This window comes from Odontesthes bonariensis, chromosome 11 (genome assembly GCF_027942865.1).
Source record: "Odontesthes bonariensis isolate fOdoBon6 chromosome 11, fOdoBon6.hap1, whole genome shotgun sequence".
Lineage (NCBI taxonomy): Eukaryota > Metazoa > Chordata > Actinopteri > Atheriniformes > Atherinopsidae > Odontesthes > Odontesthes bonariensis.
Genome location: NC_134516.1, coordinates 10,078,199 through 10,093,979, shown reverse-complemented (window position 1 = coordinate 10,093,979; position 15,781 = coordinate 10,078,199). Strand labels below are relative to the sequence as shown.

The 15,781-nt window shown below is 42.4% G+C and overlaps 1 protein-coding gene across 1 annotated transcript; it reads left to right on the top strand.

Moving 5' to 3' along the window:
* The first annotated feature begins 600 nt into the window (after nt 1-600).
* On the top strand, nt 601-15,576 carry mrps9 (mitochondrial ribosomal protein S9). The gene is made up of 11 exons (XM_075477471.1): nt 601-712; nt 1,032-1,214; nt 4,795-4,857; nt 6,755-6,785; nt 6,885-6,964; nt 11,156-11,241; nt 11,331-11,406; nt 11,524-11,692; nt 11,959-12,067; nt 12,687-12,856; nt 15,066-15,576. Exons 1-11 carry the CDS (start codon nt 620-622, stop codon nt 15,155-15,157), a joined length of 1,152 nt encoding a protein of 383 aa, XP_075333586.1. The 5' UTR covers nt 601-619; the 3' UTR covers nt 15,158-15,576.
* The last annotated feature ends 205 nt before the right edge of the window (nt 15,577-15,781 follow it).

Here is a 15,781-nt window from a genome sequence, read left to right as displayed (position 1 = left end):
CAAGTGAAATAACCAAAACCCCTTCTGGGAGCAACTGCACTGTTCTTGCTGGATATGTGCATTTTTTTTATTTGCTTTATCTGTTTTTTGGGGCAGATTTGTGGTATGCTTTCATGTGGCTTAGATCACGCAGTTGATACTCTGATATAATTTCTTTTTCACTATGTTATATAAACTTTTCTTTTCTCGGTAAAAGAGATTGATTTGATTTACTATCAAATGTAGTAAATGATAGTTTCATCATTTACCACTTTTATATCATCCACCTGTTTGTTAAATTGAACCATAGAGATGGTGGTGGATAAAATGTGCTCAAAGGTAGTTAGTAATGACAGCGATTTTAATTTCATTAGATACTGTAAACTAGAACAATAAAATGATAAGCTTTACCATTTGAAAATGAAAAAGTTCCCTTTTTGTCAATCGTAAAATTGTGAAAACACGTACATTAGAATGTAACTTAAAATATCAAATTTTGTTTAAGTATTTCAATGTGTTTTTTTTTTCATATATTCAAAACTTAAAATAAAGTCTTATATTTAAATAAATAAAAATAAAAAATAAAATCGTATGTGACGTAGGCTTACTTCCGCCGTGGACGTAACTGCTATTAGCAAAAATGGCGGCGCCCCGTGTTCGAGCTGTGGCATTGTTTATGGGGAAATGTGGGAATTCCATCATAAACACAGTCTCGTCACAATTAAGTCGACAGGTAAACATTGAGTAAATGTTTAGTGTAAGGCTCTATCTCCCGCTTTGGACATCTAGAAATTGATTGAAATGACAAAACACTGACGTCCTTGAGTTAGCATGTTGTTAGCCGAAACTGCCTTCATGGATATGTCAAATAAGAGCTGTTCAACCTCCCAAATGATTTGAACTTGCTGTGAAACTGTTGTGATTACTTTTTTTTAATTTCTGGAATCCCTAACTGCAGTTCGGCTATGCTTATGTGCTGCTCCGGATATTTTAAAAGCTATAACGGGTCATGTTACATGCGTGACAATAACACTACTTTTCCCCTTTGCCAGGTTATTAGAAGGCAGATATGCGTGAGCTCTGCCCTCTGCAGAAAGAATCTGGCAGCCGCTGGACCGGAGAAATTCACCGTGGAGTTCATTCAAAAGCAGATAGAAGAGTTTGAAATTGGGAAACGGCATCTGGCCAACATGATGGGAGAAGACCCCGAGAACTTCACCCAGGAGGACATAGATGTGAGATAAAACACACAATAAGGCGTTTACACTTGTGCATGCGTATTTAGTTGTTTGAGTGTGTCATGTGGCCATACCTGCTCTTTGACATAGTTTTGCACCTCTAATTTTATAATTTGATGTTTAAGTGGCTTGTAAATACTGTTGAATACCCTCAAAAATCAGTGGGGTTGATAAATAACTTTGTTAAACCCTGGCGTTTCAAACAGTGTCAGTGTCTTTTCCCTTCACTTTATGGGACAGTTCTTACCCAGGTTGCTTCATAAATCATATTAGCAAGAAACTTTCTGCTCACCTGACAGCAGGTCAGCAGCTTGTAATTGTGAACAGTGAAGCAAGCAGTACTGATTCAGGACTGTATTGGCATTAGCAGAGCGGTAAAGCTTGGATCTCGTATTTTGTGCGCTCCGGTCCGTAGCTGAGAGGTAGATATAGTTCAAGTGGAGGAAAATGTTTTCCAAAATGAGTATTAATCCACCAATTAATTGTTGGCCCTAATGATCTGATGGTCAGGACATTAACTGTACGTTTTTAAGAGCACTTAACCTGAAGGCAGTGATGACAATGCTCTGCACTACGTACTGTTAACTTAATATGTTGAGAAAATCTGATTTTATTCAAGTGTGATTCATTTTCTACCTCGAGAAAAAAAATAAAAAATTTCTTTAGCACAATGGTGCTCCCATTCAGCAGCTCTGGCAGGACTTGGCTTCATGTTTATTATCTGGACAGATGATCATCATTAGCATTTGTGGCCCCCACTGGCAGCTGGCAGGTGCAGCCACCTAATCCACTGCATCATTGATATTAGAAACGCCCTCAAACACACAACCATCGTATTTGTATTGCCTTGTATTGTAATTTTTGGGATTTTTGGCAAATCTTCAACCCACGCTGCTCCGACCATTTAGATGATTTCCCACTCGTCCTTTGCCCGAGTCCCCAGTGCCGCTCACGGGTAATGAAGAGAGCTGTCAGCGCCGGGCTGTGAAAGCCAAAGCGACGGCTAGCGGCCCGAACCTGGATGTGTGGAGGGAAAGAGGAAAATCCGGGTGGACTGAAGCGATGCAGCGTGGCGCTCCTGACAAACTCTTCAGGTGTGACGGTGATAAAGACTCCAAAAAATCAAAAAGATGTCTACAGCCAGCAGGAATCAACACAGTGCATGGACACCCCCCCCCCCCCCTCCCCCAATCAAATCGAATCAAATCAAATTTATTTGTATTGCACATTTCATGTACAAAACAATTCAAAGTGCTTCACATAACATAAAAGCATTAACAGAAGCATTAAAAATATACAGAACAATATAAAGAGACACAATTAAAATCATTTAAATGAATTTAAAAACGAGTCCAGATAAATTTAAAGATAGCGTGCAGATTTCATGCATAGACACATGAGAAAAGAAATGTTTTTAACCTGGATTTAAAAATGTCTACATTTGGTGAAAGTTTAATCTCCACTGGCAGTTTGTTCCACTTGAAGAAAACAGAGCGGTTTACTTGTTAAGTTTAAAGATGCATCTGAAAGTGCCTTCCTGTTTGACTCACTGCTGTCAGATAGATGTTGGATCTCTTTTTATGGGGAATATGAAGTCATATATGCGCGTTGGATTTGGCAACGTGTCAATAACTCACCTCTGACTGTGTTCAACTGAATTTTGTAGGTCATGCCATCCGGATTTTTTGGCACTGATTGCTGTCAAATCAGATTCTGTTTGACTCAGAGGTGCATGTAATCTGACTTTGACATTTGTTTTTTTTAGTCGTGACAGACAGATTTAGTATCGCCGATTGGCAGCGATTCGTAAAGCTAGCAGGCTGTTGTATGATATCGACGTCAAGCTGCTTTTGTGGAGGTTTTTCTTTGCATTGGACGGATACAATAACTCATTGGATTTTGTGTTAGATTGATGAGACGGTCGATTGATTAGGTGATGGAGAAAACTGTTTGTCGGCACTTTAAATCATTCATTTCTGAGCTGAACGTGAGCTGCTGTCGGACTGGTAAACGCTTTTTTTCTTGCTTGGCTTTGTGTAATTGCATTTTCAAATGGCTTGTTTTCCATTTTTCGATACTTGTTTGGACAAAGCTGACAGTTTCAAGTGGTTTCCTACTGTTGAAAGGAAGCACGTGAGGCAGTTACTGACATCTAGTGGCCGAGTCGGAGATAGTCTCGGCTGCCATCCACCTGCTGCTGAGCCACAAATTACATTTACATCTGTCAGATAAATGACCCGTGGAGGAGAAAACGATCAACGTCTGCATCACTGTGGACGTCATAAATCTTCATAGATTTATAACTGATCTTAGGAAGGTATAAATTTGTAACTGCTTATATAGTCTTCACTGTGTTGTTTTTCTGTCTGCTGCTTGCGTTCTTGACCTTGGGAAACTTTGGAGCTTGTTGTGTAATATTTTGATACCTCTGTTAATTATTCAACCTCAACAAGCTCAGAGAAAACTGTTTCTTTGCGGTTTAAGCTTTGACGTCTGGCCAAACATCTCGATCCGCTCCTCATCTCTTCGTGTTTTGCTTCAAAGCAGAGCAGACTGTCGTTTGATCTCTTAAAGTGGTTTCAATCAGGAGTTCAAGTGGAGGACCGAAGAAGAAGAAAAACAACAAGAAAACTATCTCAAATAGTTCTGAGACGTGGCTCAGCAGGACAGTTGTGCGAAACAAACTTCACAAAACAGAAGCTGGAACTTGAAAATATTCCCCCTGCCTTATTTTTTTTTTGCACTGTTGCAGCTTTTTACCCCACCTCATATAACCACAAACGCTTTCCTGTGCGGCTGCGATTTGCTCTCAGCTCCTCTTTCTTCCTCTGTCACTCCATCTTTGCCCCTCGGGGATCTCCTCCATATTGAGTCGACTCTCTGGAGGCGCACAGGTGTGTCTTCATCTGTTTCTCTCTGCCTGTCCCCCCCCCTTAACTTCTCCTGACTTGCCTTCCTCTTCCTCCCTCTCACACCCACACACACATTCCCCTCTACCGGCTCCCTTTTTTCTTCCTGCTTTCCGTCGTTTTGACAACCTTTAAGGCAGCAACCTGCTCCCCGCGAGCAGCACCTGCTGCCTCTCTAATTGAGCCGACAGAGAGAGGAGGAATAAAAACGAAGAGGAAGAGGAGCCGTGAGATGGTGGGATGGAGGAAGAGAGAGATGAACAGGCTGTGGTGATGAGTGTGGCAGGGCCAACACACTTCTTGTCTGCCATCTGTAGCCCTGCTAATAACACACACAAGCACACACACACCGATCAGAGGATGAACTCGGAGTGAACTGGTGGCTGTCCACAGTGTCCTCTGCTCGCTGTCAACAAAGCCAAAAACTTGTGGCTTTTTCTGCTTTTTTTTCTCCTCTAACTCCTCTTTAACACACAGTAACACACACACACACGCACGCAATCACACAATTCCCGCTCGCCTTTCCTTGAACCTGCAAGCAGCTTGGATCTCTTCTTCTGTTTCGGACCCGTCAGCGCTGTCACGGTCAGCCTTCCTCTCTCAAACTGTTGTCCGTCTTAGTTTATTAATTTTTTTTCTCTCTCTCTCTCTCTGTGTCCCCCCCACAGAGGACCATCGCCTACCTCTTCCCCTCCGGCCTGTTTGACAAGAACGCTCGGCCCCTCATGAAGGTGAGTTTCGTTTGTCCTTTCTTATGAACTGCTCGACACGGTTTATCGTGAAGTTCTAGACCACCACCACCACCACCCCACCCCCCCGACAAACGCTTTTTAAACTTTAAAAAAAAAAAATGTATTGTCGGGCAGCTTGTTCAGTTTAGAACTGTACAACAACACGTGCCCTCGCATCTCAAAAGACAAACCGTCTTGGGCGGTCTGTGGCGTAGTGGGTACAGCAGACGCCCCATGTACAGAGGCTACAGTCCTCGTGCAGCTGGTCCCGGTTCGAATCCCGCATCGGACTGCCCTTTGCTGCGTGTTATTCCCCCTCTCTCTGCCCCATGCTTCCTGTCTCTCTTCACTGTCCTATATAATAGGCATAAAAAGCCCCAAAAAAAAAAAAGACAAACCATCTCTGTCAAGAATATCAGCGGAACACTCGTTGAGTTACAACACGTGACAGTAGGTCGGTTATCTTGGTCTCAGTGGAGTTAAAGGTAGGGTAGGAGATCCTGGATTTTGAGTCCAGCGAAGCTGCATTTTGAAAATACACCGGTAAAAAGTCCCAACCCTTTTCTTCACTTTCCCCCGAAGGCACGCCTCTAGAGTACATGAACGCGCACGAAGGTGCACGAGCGCTGTTCTGACAGCAAGCATCGATCGTTGCCGTATTTAGTATTTAGTATTTAGTTTATGCTAACTATACGTTTAATAATGCTAGGTGCTAGCCAAGCTGGCTCTAGTTTAGCTTCCTGCCAAGCTTCTGGACGTGTAATTCGTTCACGGAGCAGGGTACGCGCACAGGGGGAAGGAGGTGGAGGAGGAGCAGATTGCAGTTTGATAGACGGCATCAGAATCCAATCATTGTGAACGGTCCGTTCACAATGATTGGATCGTGTTTTTCCTAGATTGTACGTTCTAGAGGCCACTAAAACTTTTCATATTTGTGTCAAAACCTTTAATTAATTGGTTGCAATGAGGATGTGAAGAGTATTTCAAGCAATATGTAAAAGAATGTTCCAGAAAAAGATCCCCTACCCCGCCTTTAATACTTAAAGCGATACTCCGGAGTAGATTCAACCTGGGGTCATTTGAACCGTGACATCCAGCCAAGTAGCCCACCCGCAGTTTTTTCGATATTGGCTGAACATCAGCTGAGTTACTGAGTTATCCCGAATAGCTTCGTACAAGGGTTAATGGATCCTGGTCTGTATCTCCAAAATTACCACACTAAAATCACATGCTATGACACCAAACTTCTACAGTAGTACAAATATGGTCTGTACTCACAAAACGATGCATTTGGAAGTTTGAAAATAGTCCAGGAGTTTATTATTATCAACGCGAGCCTGATAGCTTCTCTGCAGCTAAAGCTGCGTCGACGTCACTTCTGAGAGCTGGGAGCTTCAAAATAAGATGAGGGTTGATCTACTACTGTAGACAACAAAGCAAGGCTGCTCAATTTCTCCATTGATAAAATAATTTCACAACTCTACAACATAAAAAATCATAAAAAAACATGTAGAATATAGCATATACTTTGTTGTCTGTAGATTCAATCTACTCCGGAGTATCGCTTTAAGCCCCTTTTTGTATCTCTGTGCTCGAAACTGCCCACAACGTCACTCTGAGGCCGTAAACACATTTTTTTTGTGTGCGTGTCATTTCTGCACACAGAGGTTTACACATTAACAGAATAGAAAGTGTAAAAATAGAAATCCAAGCAGGGTTACTAATTTATTTATTTATTCAGGTTGATCAAACCAAGAAAAAAAAAAAAAACTTTTACTGTAGAATTTGTGGTTTCTTGTGAAAATAGATGTTGTCGACCACATACCTATACACACTCATTCACAATCCTGTTTCCATGTTTTAACTCATTTCAATTTTTTTTTTGCCCGTTCTCCAGCATCCAGACGAAATCTTTCCGAAGCAGAGAGGTACGTGGTGTGTACACCTGCTCAGGCTGTTGTTTCCTGAATGTGAAACCTGGAGCTGATTTTTCTTTTTTTTTTCTTTTCCTTTTCCGCTCCATCAAGCCATCCAGTGGGAAGCTGACGGGCGGCCTTTCCACTTCCTGTTTTACACCGGCAAACAGTCCTACTACTCCCTCATGCACGTGAGTACAGCAGGGCGTTTGTTCCTCCCCTGCACCCACGGGTCATATCTGATTCAGAGTAGACGTTGGCGTCTCCGCTCAGCTTGAATAGATGTCAGTGTGTGTGTCACTGCTCTATGTAGTCTCACAGACTTTTGATAATCCAGTGAATGTGTTATTTTGTATATGTATAGATATAATTTTAACAGCTTCCGTGCCGTGAAATGCTCCCCATCACCTTTGATCTGAATTGATTGGGGACCCCAGGTTGGTTATAAGTTTAACGCTGGCTGTGTTCGAAACCGCATACTACTACATACTACATACTTGCATACGGCATACTGATCGATCAGACAGTATGCAGAGCGTTTACCCACAATGCATTTCGCTCCTACCCAAGCCGAAATCAGCCGGCCTGAAGCTGATTTCTCTTAAGCTCTAAACTCTGTAAACTTTAGCAACATTTGAAACATTTTCAGGCGAGAAAGTAGTCGTTTAGATCCCCAACGTGTTGAAAACCTGCCAAAAAGCAGCTATTTACAATTTTGTTCTGATGAATTCGGCGCTACTAAAGCTAGCCGCAGTGAGCAACGCACTTCCGGTTATTTTCACAAAATAAAATACCCGTTGCCTTTTATCATAGGGAAAGCCATTACGATACAATTGGTGCTTTTGTTTTGAAAACAGGAAGTGAACCTACCCTCGTTGTAGCTAGCTTGAAACTGCCGTTTTGACAGGAAATGACGATCGGCGACGTCACGTTACGTTGCATCTTGGGTAGTTTGAGTATGAGTAGTAACCTCATGATGCATACCCAACATTTCGGCGAATCTAGTATGCATCCGGGAAAAAAGTCAGTATGAGTAGTGGGAGTAGTAGGAGAAGTATGCGGTTTCGAACACAGCCTATGTTTTTTTTGTTCTGCTCTAATTTATAAATGTAATAGAAATTCTTAATGGTTGACGTCTCACCAACCAAACCATGTGGGGATAAATGAGACGACTAGAAGAAGTTTGCCTCCGTTCCTTCTTTGCATCAACATCATAGGTCGTGATTGAAGAAGTTTTGACAAGTCAGACTTTTGGTTGTAACACGCCGCATCCACCACAAGGTGGCTGTTTGCCAACTGTTGTCATAATAAAAGAGCTCCTTACTGCCGCCAGTCCTCCATCAAAAAAACGCGGGTTTTCACAGCGGGGTTCGATTCAGCCGGTGTTCAAACAAGAGATACACGAGAAGCCAAAAACCGCAACGGCTATCTGTCGGGAATGGTTGTAGAGTTCCTGGTAAATAACTGGTAGTTCTCTCGCTTGAAACGGATCCCTCTGACTGTGCGCTAAGTTGAAGGATCCTGTTTGCAGCGGTGAAACGAAAGGTGAGGGGAACCCTGACAAAATCAGACGGCTGTTTCAGGAAGACTGGAACATTGATTCAGGGATTTAAAATTTTTATTTATTTTTTTTATTAATAAATAAATAAAATCACAAGCAATGAATCAACATGATCTTTTCCAGCATAATTCAGGCAATTTGAATCCAAATACCGCAGTGATATTGCATTATATTTTGAAAGCAAAACCGAATTGGAATGTTTTGATCGTTTTCCACGACCGACGACGTGAGGACGCGTCTGATTCTCACGTCTCAACTTTGACATCATTCAGAATTGGCAGCAACTACGTATGAAACCAGACTCATTCACACACTCGCTCTGAGAACCTTCCGCGAACACTAACCCCGAACCTGAAAAACCTCACGTGTAAAGTTGGGCTGTCAAAGAACATTATAAATTCGAATATATATTCGAATAGTCTTTCAAAACAGACATACAGAGGTGAAAATTAATCTTCGAATGTGGAAAAACACACATCCGCGGCGCGGCTGCCTGCTTGGCGAGTGGGCGCACTGCTCGACGGGGTCAGGGAAAGGTTACAGGAGTCGCACTGTCTGAAAGTTGACTTAAGTGAAGATGGCAGAAAGTTCAGAGCCCAATTCGACCGCAGGTGCAGAGAAAGGGATTTTTAACCCCCAAAAAATGAAAAGCCCCGTATGGAAATACTTCGGATTTTGGTAGGTTGATGGAAAAATTGCGGAGTTCCAAGACAAAGTCGTATGTAAGCTACGGTTAGCTTATCGTTCGACCACCAGCAACATAAGGTTACATTTTGAAAATGTGTACCCAAATGAGCATGGCGTAATATATGAAAGGCCAACTAAACAGCCACGTCTCGACACATATTTTGCACCACCCACCACAAGCTCTACAGCACGACAAGAGGCCTACACGCAGAAATGAATTTTGTTCGAACTATTCGAAGAGTTCGAATATATGTGTTTTTCGATATTCGATCTGAATTTTTGAGCAATTTTGACCGCCCTAGTATAAAAGCTGCAGGAGAGTGAAATGTCTTATGAAAACGGGATAGAAAAGTTTAAGAAAGTGTGATCTTCTTCTTGTAAACTGCACACGCATCCCTCATAGAGATTCTTTGTAGGTGCTCTTTAACAGTCGCGGGTTACTCGCGACCCGAGGAGAACGAAGGAGCGGCAACAAATGAAATGGCAAATTTATGCAAATTTAGTTTTTTTATGTATCTGTATCTAAAACCCACAGAGTACGATTCCTGGGTATTGGTCCCAGCTCACACCTCTCTCTCTCACACACACTCTCTCTCACTCACTCACTCACACACACACACACACACACACACACACACACACACACACACACACAAATCATTTTGCCCTGCAGCCTGACTCTGCACCCCCTGCTGTTGGTTTAAATAGGTATGTCAGACATGTCTGAGAGCTCGTGCTGCCTGCATGATTGCGGGCTCAGTCTCGCTCCTTTACCCTTGTTTTTTTCTCTTCAGCACCTTGTTTCACATTTTTTAACCTTTATCTTTGTCTGTTCGTTTTTTTTTGTTCCCTTAAACGCAGCCTCCTCTCTCACATTTAGCTCCCGCTAACCCGCAAACCCACGAGAATGGACGTAAATGTGTCCACGTGCTGGCCGGCTTCTCCCCTTTTGATTCGCCGTTACGCCTTTTGATTGTCGTGGTTTTTTTTTTTTCTCTCTGCATCCCAGTCCTTTTTTGCGCCCCTTGTGTCGCTGGTCAGAGTGGCAGCGGATTAGGCCCACTTTATCAGGAAGGAATTGGAAAGGAAAAAAAACAACAACATCTGGTTAATAATTGACGTGGAAATGAGCTCTCACCCAGGCGCAGGGTGGCTGAGCCAGTGATGGGGAGGGGGCGGTGCCTCTGGGACGTGACCAGCATGCCCTGATCTCTCTTTCTGTCAAACCGTCATCATTTATTTATTTATTTTTTTAATACGTTTTTGGGCTTTTTATGCCTTTAATGATAGGACAGTTTGAGAGACAGGAAGCAGGGGGCAGAGAGAGGGGGAAGACATGCAGCAAACCGTCATCATTTTAACCACACAATGGTGCTTTTTCTCTTCAGGCCACATATATACACATAATATACAGCACAGGTGCTGTGGTCAGTTCAGACCATAACAGACACATTACACGAAAGAATGTGTTACAAGTGTGCAAACCATCCTTAAATCAGTTAGCAAGATGTCAAGTTTTACAACTTAGCTTGAAAGTCTGTTACATTTGTGTATGAAAGTCTACTTTCAGTTAAAGCTGCAGGTTTAGCTGTACCAGTCAGTCACAGAATAGATTTTAAAAGCCTGCTGATGGTTTACAAATCCCAAAACGGTTTAGGCCCAAAATACATCTGTGATATGTTCAGAGAATGTAAACCCAGCAGAGCTCTGAGATCCAAGGACTCAGGTCAGCTGGTCCAGTCCAGAGTCCAGACTAAACATGGAGAAGCAGCATTTAGCTGTTATGCTGCAAACAAGTGGAACAAACTGCCAGTGGAGATTAAACTTTCACCAAATGGAGACATTTTTAAATCCAGGTTAAAGACATTTCTGTTCTCATGTGTCTATGCATGAAATCTGCACGCTATCTTTTAACTTATCTGGACTGTGCTTGTTTTTAAATTAATTTAAATGATTTTATTTGTTTCTCTTTATATTCTTTTATGTATTTTTAATGCTTCTTCCACTCCCTGCTGCAATGCTTTTATTTTATGTAAAGCACTTTGAATTGTTTTGTACATGAAATGTGCTATACGAATACATTTTATTTTATTTGATTTGATTACATACTCTGATTGTTTGTGGTTTATTTTAGGAACTGTATGGCAAAATGCTGAATGTGGATAAGCACCAAGATCGTCTGAAAGCCAAAGGACTCTTCTCCAAAGATGCCAAGAAGATGTAAGTAGAGGAAGAGTCTCGAATCAATTCTTCAGGTCGAGTCGTTTCTGGGACTCGTGAGCATGACGCGTCTCTTCTGTCTCCTGCAGCCCTCTTGGAACAAGCAGGTGGCTCACAAAGGAGGAGCTGGAGGCGTTGTTGGTGGAGACCATCTCCGCTCACGATGTAAGGGGCACGCCGTCTTGCTTCCTCTCCCTTTTTTATCCGTCTCAACATCGGCGACGAATCGGAAGTCTTTCGTCTGGGAGTTGAACTGGAGTTTGACCCTTGTTTTCTTGTCAGTACAATCGTTTCATCCAGCTGATGGAGCGCCTGCTGTCCATGCCCGAGAGCAGCTCAGAGGAACAGTTCGTCCTGCATTATCGTCGACAGCTGGAGGCTCAGTCCAGCCATCAGGTCGTGCCGCCGTTGCAGAAGGATGACAAAGGCGTGGCCTTCAGCACCTCAGACGGTCGGAAAACATCACCCACACATAGTTTTTATGTTTTTTTTAAACATTTTATTCGATTTAAATGTTTTTTTTTGTGTGTGCTGGCCATTCATTTCTATCAGTTATCATCCATTCCCCTGTTTATACGTACATCCCGAGAGTATTGATGTCACTAAACAACACCCACGAGGGCTAAAAGGGAACATTGGTCTCAACGTAACGTACAACTTTTAACAGAAAACCTTTGGCAGAACATGAAAATGAGACCCGCTCATGTTCACTTTCAGGTCGGAGGAAGACGTCTACCTCGTCGGTCGTTCTCCGAGACTGCGGCTCGGGACGCATCGGCATCAACGGCCAAGACTACCTCCATTACTTCCCCGTCCTGCAAGACAGGTAAGGAGAGCTGTGATGAACCTTTCCACCTCAGGGCTCCTCTGCTGCATCATCCATCCACACATTTCCTTAAAATGCAAGACGTGATGTGTGTGTGTCTCCCCACCAGAAACCAGCTTTTCCACCCCTCACAGCATCGCCTCGTTTTTAAATTTTTTATTTTTTATTTATCTCCTTGCAGTAAGTTAATTACACAGTTGAGTGATTGCGTGTGTGCGAGTGTCCAGAGCTGGTGTTGTCACGCCGTGTGAGGACGGGGCTGTAATTGGAGCAGAGAGGTGACAATTGACTTTGTCAGCAGCCACGGGTCATTCAGGCTGAGACGCCATCCAGAACACAGACACGCTCTTCAGTCCTGCTGAGTCAGAAGTTGCTCTGTTAATATGCGAGGGCGAGATTGTAAAAAGAAAGCTTTTGACTGTGCCGGGGATCCTCTGTGCTCGTCTGAAAAGTCGCCCAGCCAGACATTAAATTAGCTCTGCCCCCGCCGTTGATACCGCTATCTGTCAAATAGCACACGCTCCTGCTCGGCCTATTCAACCACACTCCAGCCTTTCACCCGTTTTGCTATCTCTTGGTCATTTTTTAAAAAATTTTTTCACCCCTCCCTCCTTCGCAGAGAGCAGCTGATGTTCCCGCTTCAGTTCACGGGCATGCTGGGCCGCTTCGACCTCGAGTGCACCGTGAGCGGCGGCGGCAGGGCGAGCCAGGCGGGGGCGCTGCGGCTCGCCATCGCCCGCGCGCTTCTCAGCTTCCTGTCCGAGAGAGAGGGGGAGTCGATGAGACAGGGTGAGTAGTTGTGAGAACTATTAAGTTCCTGTTTCCCTTTATTATCATTATTCCGCCAGTTTTCAGCACCTAACTACTCCTGCATACTTTCAGCTATTTCTACAATTTTGGTATCAAAACGTTCAGCTCTTTCAGCACATTCCTGCTATCATTTCTGGTGTTTTTAACTTTTCAAGATATTCAACTTTATTCAAATATTCAAAAAAATATTCAAATTTTCCCGTCATTCAAATGAATGGAAACTGCTTTCAGCTCTTCCAAATCATCTCCCTCTTTCCAACCTAACTATTTCTTCATGCTTTCAGCTAGAGACACCACTCAAACTTTAAATGGGTCACAAGACGTTCAGCTATTACCAATTGTTTCAGCTTTTTCAAATCTTCAGCCAATTTCGAAAAATGACAGTTTCAAAAACTTGAACACTTTGCTCCTTCTTGATTTTTATGAATGAGACATTCAGCAGTGAGTGCTGAGTAGTTTCAAATTTTTCAGTTTTTTCAAACAAATTCCTCTAACTTTCATACAGTTTAACTTAGAGAAACAAATTATACCTTAAAATGTAAATTAAAAATATTTCCTCTTTCAGCCAATGTAACTACTAAAGAGCTCAAATTTACAAAATTTCAGCTATGAACCTTGAACTGAGATCAACCTCTCAAATTCTCTGACTAACTCCAATGTTAAGTTTGGTAGTACACAATTATCACAAAATCCCTTCAACCAATACCATAACAAAAGTTTTTACTGCTAAAATTGAACTATTTTCAGCTTTTTTAGCATGGTCAGCTATCCCCAATCAGGTCAGAAGCATTCTCACTGCTGTTTCGCAGGAACAGCTCCTTCTAGTTTTTATTTCACCTCAATCTCCTCCAGCGCCCCTTTCCGTTTTAAGAAGATGAGCTCGTCCGGCTCATCTGACTGTTCGAAGGAGGAAAAGCGGTCCGAGAGCTCTCAGTCTGAATGACTCCCGGGGGACAGGAGCCGAGCTGAAAGAGGGCCACGACGAGAGCAAAGCGATTCGCCGTCTGAAACGGACTCCAACCTCAGAAGTTTCACAGCAGTTCAAACAAAAGTTGCATCGTGGATTTCGTTCAGTCTGTGACATTTCTGGATCTTACACATCAATTCCATGAGCTCATTCCCTTTACCGTCAGAAAAGGCCTTTTTTGGTTTTTTTTTGTTTAGCTTCGGGAAGATTCCTGACTGAGTGAAATGACCCGCCTCATAGTGGCAGCCAGGTTGAATTCTCATTGCAAATGCTTCGGAAAGGAGCTTCACTGTTTCCTTTCGTGTCCTTTGCTCATACTTTAAGAAAAGAAGAAGACGGTTCCCAAGCCATAACTGCAAACTGTGATGAATGTAGATATGAGAATCACCGCTCTAATACAAACAGAAGACTTAATATTTCATTTTCTGTCTCATTTAATATATTTCCACTTTTCCTTTCGGTGCCCATGAAATCTCATGAAAAGAACAAGACTGTTTAGCACGGGGGTGGGTCGATCATGCTTTGGGCTTTGTTTCAGCCGGTGGCTCAGGTAACATTTTCCTGGGTAGAGGGAAGGATGGATTCGATTAGATAGCAGCAGATTCTGGAAGCAAACTGTCTGTAATAAAAAAATTTAAGAAGCTAAAGGTGAAAAGAGGATGGCTTCCAGACAGGATATTGATCCTAAACACACAAATCCATTATGGACGATCTTAGGAGGTGCAAGCTGATAGTTTGGACATGACCCTCGATGTCTCCTGACCTAAACAAGATCCATAAGGAGGTGACGACTGCTGCTTCAAAAAGTGTTTACAAGCTACAGTACTTATTTAAAAGTCATTTAATTGATTTTAAAAAATTAAAAAAAAATTTTTTAAAGTGCATTCTGTTTCATCAATATTGAAAATGTTTTTTAACTTTATGCTTTTCGAAGTAGGGTTATCTTTTAGTCGTCTCCCAAACTTTTTAATGACCCTTTTGTGCATTTCTTACCTTTAGTGTTGAAGGTAAAATCTTTTAGATCTGCAGTTTATTGACGCTTTGAGACACATGTGCTGTTAAAATGCAGGTTTAGGAATATCTTTGCTTAAACATAAGGACAAAATGCAGGTGCTTTTTTTTTTTTTTTTTTAACGTTAGAGCTTAAAAAAAATCAATTAAAAAAAAAAAATCATTCAACTCGCAATATTCACAGATCCGGCACGCTTGTTTTCTCTGCAGCTGGCCTCTTGACACCTGACCCGCGAGTTGTGGAGAGACAGAAGCCGGGCCAGGAGGGAGCACGGCGAAAGTTCACCTGGAAGAAACGCTGAGGAGGGCAGTGGTCGTCACCTGTGCGCAAAACGTAAAGCAGCTCTCCCCAGGAAGCCGAGGAGCATCTTTAGTGTGTATTTTCTCTTGGCCACACAAACTGCAGTGAGCTCTTTGAGCCACCAGATGGAGCTGTGTTATCACAAATTGTGCAATTACATTGTTTATCAGTATGTAAATTAATATAGTAAATGTTTTCATACAAAAAAAAAAACAATACGGGTCCATTGTAATATTTTTCTTGCAATTGTAACCTATTTTCCTTTTTGTTGTGGCATTCCTGCTTTCCAGGAGTGCGATTTAATTTTGTTTCTGCAACATGCCAACAGATACAATTTTGAAGCTTGCAACTGCATCTATGGTTAGCATGCTGAAACTACAGACATACGAGAGATGATTTCACTGATAATTATTCCTTTTTCAGTGTTAAAAATAACATACTTTGAGTTTTAATCAAGTTTAACGATGCCTGAGAGTGTTTAGTAAATACAGACTTTAAAAAAAAAATGGGACGAATATTCAGGTACAATCAGAGCTTTAGAGTATATTTTCTCTGTTTATGAATTCGTTTTAAAATCACCAAGGGCCTACATTACCCATAATGCCGCATTGACGGTTGATGGCTT

Bases quoted from the DNA above. Each gene is read 5' to 3' on its own strand.
- mrps9 (XM_075477471.1), top strand. From the start codon at position 620: ATGGCGGCGCCCCGTGTTCGAGCTGTGGCATTGTTTATGGGGAAATGT. The intron at 1,215-4,794 runs GTGAGATAAAAC...TCCCCCCCACAG, and splicing joins TCACCCAGGAGGACATAGAT to AGGACCATCGCCTACCTCTT. The intron at 12,068-12,686 runs GTAAGGAGAGCT...CCTCCTTCGCAG, and splicing joins TTCCCCGTCCTGCAAGACAG to AGAGCAGCTGATGTTCCCGC.